Source organism: Prosopis cineraria, unplaced genomic scaffold, assembly GCF_029017545.1.
Source record: "Prosopis cineraria cultivar Desert tree isolate PC_DT_omini unplaced genomic scaffold, ASM2901754v1 PC424, whole genome shotgun sequence".
Classification (NCBI taxonomy): Eukaryota; Viridiplantae; Streptophyta; class Magnoliopsida; order Fabales; family Fabaceae; genus Prosopis; species Prosopis cineraria.
In genome coordinates, this window is record NW_026555749.1 from 6,726 (window position 1) to 12,246 (window position 5,521).

A 5,521-nucleotide genomic window follows, 5' to 3' on the forward strand; every position below is an offset into this window, starting at 1 on the left:
TTTCTCTCCCACCCCTCTCTCCCTCTCACGCCCTTTCCGACCTCCGTCCCGACATTCATCTCCACACTCTCTCCCAGAGCACCCACACCCAGTCATCTCTTCCATGCTACATTTAGAAACTCCAAAATAAATGGACTAGATTTTTAAATCCCAGCAATATGCAAACGAAGCTCCCACATTATCTCATTTTCTCATACCTGAGCTGTCTTTCTCGCCTCTCACAGTGCCGCTATGGGAATGAAAATGACGCCCCTTCCAATCTTTTTTTTCTTTTACTGTCAGTTTACTTAAACCCGTTTGCAGCATAACCTCTGGCATTCACACTCAAAATGAAATTCGCCCAAATTACCACCAAAATAAATTTCAAACACTGACGAATTAACAGAGAAAAATAAACTTCTATTTCATTCACATCACAAAACCACACTCATCAAAGCACAAGTTAATTTACAGGAACACTTTTGCTTTACTAGAACAGACGCTAATATTTTCTTTTAAGACGAAAACTCAGATGAACACAAACCCATAATGAAAGCATAGAATTGTCATCCCTTCTGCTCAACCAGAAATCTCAATCGCCTTAACGTCAAGTTTCTTAACTTCTTGCTTGGGAACAGTGACAGTAAGGACCCCATTCTCCATGGAAGCCTTCACTTGATCCATCTTGGCATTCTCCGGCAACCAGAATCTCCTCAAGAACTTGCCGCTGCTACGCTCCACGCGGTGCCACTTGTCGTTCTTGTCTTCTTTCTCCACGTTCCTCTCTCCGCTGATCTGAAGCACCCTGTCGTCTTCGATCTCAACCTTGACCTCCTCCTTCTTCAGCCCTGGAAGATCGGCCTTGAACACGTGTGCTTCCGGCGTCTCCTTCCAGTCAATCCTAGTTCCGACGAATGCAGAATTTTCCCGAGAAAAAGTTGAAAGAGCAGAGGTGGAGGGAAAGTCCTTGAAGGGATCCCAGACGTCGAGAGAGAAGGGATCGAAAACGTTGCTCCTTCGGCCGCCAAAGAAACTTGGGATCAACGACATCTTCTAATCGTGGAGCTTCAAAATTGGAAGCGAGAGCAGAAAGTGCGCTGCTGGTATTGTTGCTTAATCACGAAGAGGGTAATTGAATGATAGTGTTTCGCTGACGAAGAATGAGGGGATACATCGGGTATTTCAATGCAGAGGAGGGAGAAACCTCGTACTTTCGAGCTCACTCTGATATTTTCCAGAACGGCCTAGTCTTTTCGCGCCGAATTGACGATGGAAGGGTCCAGATACCAGATTTTAAGTTTAGAACTACAGGGGCATATTTATTTTCTGTTTTCTCAATTTCTGACCAAAAAAATAAATAGATTAAGGGCTATTGATTTTTTATCTTTAAAAATAAATTTTTATTTTTGAAATAAAAAAATTTTAAATTTTATTTGAAAAATTTTTTTATTTAATTATTTTTAAATTTTTTATTTTTTATTTTTTAAGAAAATAAAAACAACTTTATCTTGTTTTGGTTTTATTTTTAATTTTTAAAATACACTATATTTAATTATTAAAAATTATATTTATTTGAATTAATTTTTATTATAAATTATTACAATTAATTGCATATAATTATTATTATCAGTTTATTTTTTAATTTTAAAATTATTTTTAATTAACATCATTCAATGAATTTTCATTTCATTTTATTTTAAAAATAATTTTAAAAATTATATTATAAATAATTTTTAAAAAATTTTTTTTCATTTCATTTTATTTTAAAAAATTTTTTTTATTTAATTATTTTAAATTTTTTATTTTATTTTTTAAGAAAATAAAAACAACTTTATCTTGTTTTGGTTTTATTTTTAATTTTTAAAATACACTATATTTAATTATTAAAAATTATATTTTTGAATTAATTTTTATTATAAATTATTACAATTAATTGCATATAATTATTATTATCAGTTTATTTTTTAATTTTAAAATTATTTTTAATTAACATCATTCAATGAATTTTCATTTCATTTTATTTTAAAAATAATTTTAAAAATTATATTATAAAATAATTTTTAAAAAAATAAGAATAAAAATCAAACATGTCCTAATTTTTTTCTTTTAAAATTTGTTTAATTATTTTTGAAAACAAAAGAATTTAAAAATTTATTTAAATAAATTTTTTTATTTAATTGTTTCTAAAAATATTTTTATTTTTTTAAAAATAAAAATAAAAACAACTTTAAGTTTTTTATTTAATTTTTTTACATTTAAAATACATTATATTTGATTATTAAAAATTATAATGTTTGATTAATTTTTATTATTAATCATTATTATTAATTAACTATAACACTCATTTTATTTTATTTTTTAAATTAAAACTATTTTTTAATTGACATAATCTTACATATTTTTATTTCATTTTGTTTTAAAAATAATTTTAAAAAATTATATTTAAAAATAAAAAATGAAAACAAAAATCAAATGTGCTCTAATTTGTAACATTTTAACTTTCAAATTTTATTATTCAATTCTACTTAAAATGATTTTTTTTTTTCATATTTTGTGGTAACGAAACTGTACAACTTTGTAATTTTTTATAATTTTTAAAGAATACCCATAAAATATAAAATGTATCTAATTTAATATTAATAAGATATAAAAGATTACAACATTTCATATTTATAAGATATAAAATAAAAAATGTATCTAATTTAATACAAAAATTGATCATAAAAAATAATTAAAAGTAGGAAAATTACAAAAGAAATTAGAAGAGTGAGGCATTGTAAAGCCCGTGTACCTTAGGTGCCCGAATATTTGTATACTGAACATAATATTTGAAATTTTGGATATTGTATTGCTCTAATTTTAATCACATTTTAGTTTATAAAAAGAATTGAATGCAAATTTTGAAACCATAAAATAATAGTTTGTAATAAAAATTGAACTATTGACTTTTAGCTAATTAGATATACTAGTTTGAATGATCACAGTGGATCTTAAAGTTATTTCAAATATATTTAATTTTTAATTACAATTGATTAGAATATTGATTTATTAGCATCAAGGAATTCGAGATTAGTAATTGAAACGAGCTATTGATTATTGAAGGTTGATGCAAAAAGGAAATTAGTGGTTGCATGTCAAAAAATCTTTTGCCATGGAAATTACTACCTACGTCTAGTATTATCACACTTCCTCCTCCTATTCTTATTATAAAACATCCATAATTATTTTATTAAAATAAAAAGTGATCAAGTTATTAATTTTATTTAAAAAATAAATGTTTAATTTTATCCATATTTAAATGAAAAATTTTTAAATTTGCATTATATTCTCATTCATAATTAATAAGTTTAAATAGAGAAAATATTGGAAAAACACAATAAATACCCACCAAATGTTTTATATTTAGGATCAACAAATTCTTCTGAAAAGCATTCTATAATAAGGATTGGAGGATGTATGAGTTACTTTTTTTAAATATCATTATAAATATTATATTTTATTTGCACATTTAACAAAAATAAACAAAAATAAAAAAAATATTTCTTTGGTCTTTTAATAGCCTTTATTTTTAAATATTTTTGTTTCCATCTCTTTAATAAAAACCAAAAAATTTAAAAATAAAAAATTTAATTTAATTCTCCTATTAAGAGTTAATTTTCAAAAAGAAGAAATATATAAAAAATAAAATATTAATCCTTTTTTTAAGAATTATATTTTAAATATATATATATATATATTTGTATATGTATATGTATATGTATGCATGATAAATATAAAAAAATGAAATTTAATCCTTTTTAAGGATTATTTTTTATAAAAAAATAAAATAAAGAGGAGAATAAATATAATATGTCTTCAAAATCAATTTTAGATCTCAGCCCTAACATCCTTTTTCTTGTATGAAGGAGTTAAGTGAGAAGTGGCCAGACATGAGTGAGCAAGGCGTCCGCATTCGATGCTCATCATTATGGCGAACACTGAGTTCTCATTAGGGCCAAGATTTGCTAGCCCTCTTTTTCAACCTAAAATGATCTTTGTCATTCTTTTAAATTAATTTTTAAATATTTTGATATTATATTTATTAAAATAGAATATATAAAAAATTTAATGTTAAATCTAAACTATTTAGGATACATTTAAATGGTTAATTTATAAAAATTTATAAATTTTTAATATTAAATTAGGTCATTGAGATTATATCTAAATTATCCAGGGTCTATTTGGATAGTTAAATTATAAAATTTTTAATATTAAATTAGACAGTTAGATTAAATCTGTATTAGCCACATTGATAATGAATAAATTTATTAAAATTTTGAAATTTTTTATATTAATAAATATAGTATTAAAAAGTATTTAAAAATTAATTTGAATGAATAGTAGAGATTAATTTGGACTGAAACAGAGATTAATGAATAGTAATCCTAGCCCTGATGAGCAAACAATGTAATACCAAATGAAAATCTGTGAGGAAATTGATCTAGATGGTACAAAGCAAGAAGTAGCATGAAATCAGTGATGCACAAAGAAAGGCAAAGAAAAGAAAAAGTGAGAGATAGAGGTGTATGGATTAGAGAAGCAAATGGCAGTGAGTAATCATGCTTTTAAAAAAATCCACCCACTTTGCACTCTATACATGAGTGATGAAGCGATTTAGAGAGGAGGAAAGTTCATGTTTGAGCGACGCAAGTTGGAAGTGAGGTCTGAGTCTAGAGGCATGAAAACTGGAGAGAGAAACAAATTGAGAGGGATTCGAGTTTGAAGCACATAGAGCAATGGAGAACAACTAAGAGTCAGAGAAGAGTCGTCGCGTTGAGCACTTAGAGGGAAGCAGTGAGCGATTGAGCACTTGAAGAAGCATGACTATGCATAAAACAAAAAGTAAGGTAGGAAGTTGATGAATGAGAGGAAGGGCCTAGTTTCAAATGGGTTACAATTTTACATTTTCATTCTTCAAGGCTTAATATAATTTTAATCTCAAAAATTTTTGAAATAAATTTATATTTGACGATCGCTTGAATTTTGTAAACTATTTCTCTTTCGTCTTGGGTGATTTCAAAATTTGATATCTATTGGGCAATATTGAAACTAGATAATATAAGGCACCATACTTGCTCTTTATTCTGAACATACTTATTAGGCGTTTGATCAAATATATGAGAAAAGGGTATTGGTTTGAAAGAAAAGGACTTTGGTTTGTTAGTTCTATGTTATTCTCAATTGCTTTTGTTTAAGTTCTTCTAGGTGATGTTGCTCTAGTAGTTAATTATTCTCTTGGTTTTGTCAAAAGGGGTTCATCAATTAAGACTCCAAAATGAAAATGCTGCAATTAAAAAACAATCACTTGAAATTCTCTTCATTTTGTTTGCTAAAATTTCAGATTTGGATGGATATTAGCCTACTAGTCAGTGGGTTCTTTTCACTTGTCACCACACCTTTTATGGGATTAATGCAGCAATAAGGGAAATTTTGATATTTGTATAGATTATGTGCATTATTTTGTGGCATGGAATCAAGTGATGTGTTTTGAAATTCTCCAATC

General features: G+C 26.6%; 1 protein-coding gene across 1 annotated transcript; it reads right to left on the bottom strand.

The window, feature by feature from the left end:
- Nucleotides 1-378: 378 nt before the first annotated feature.
- On the bottom strand, nucleotides 379-1,242 carry LOC129297043 (18.5 kDa class I heat shock protein-like). The gene has a single exon (XM_054935420.1). It carries the CDS (start codon nucleotides 1,027-1,029, stop codon nucleotides 559-561), a length of 471 nt encoding a protein of 156 aa, XP_054791395.1. The 5' UTR covers nucleotides 1,030-1,242; the 3' UTR covers nucleotides 379-558.
- Nucleotides 1,243-5,521: the final 4,279 nt, after the last annotated feature.

Bases quoted from the DNA above. Each gene is read 5' to 3' on its own strand.
- LOC129297043 (XM_054935420.1), bottom strand. From the start codon at position 1,029: ATGTCGTTGATCCCAAGTTTCTTTGGCGGCCGAAGGAGCAACGTTTTC.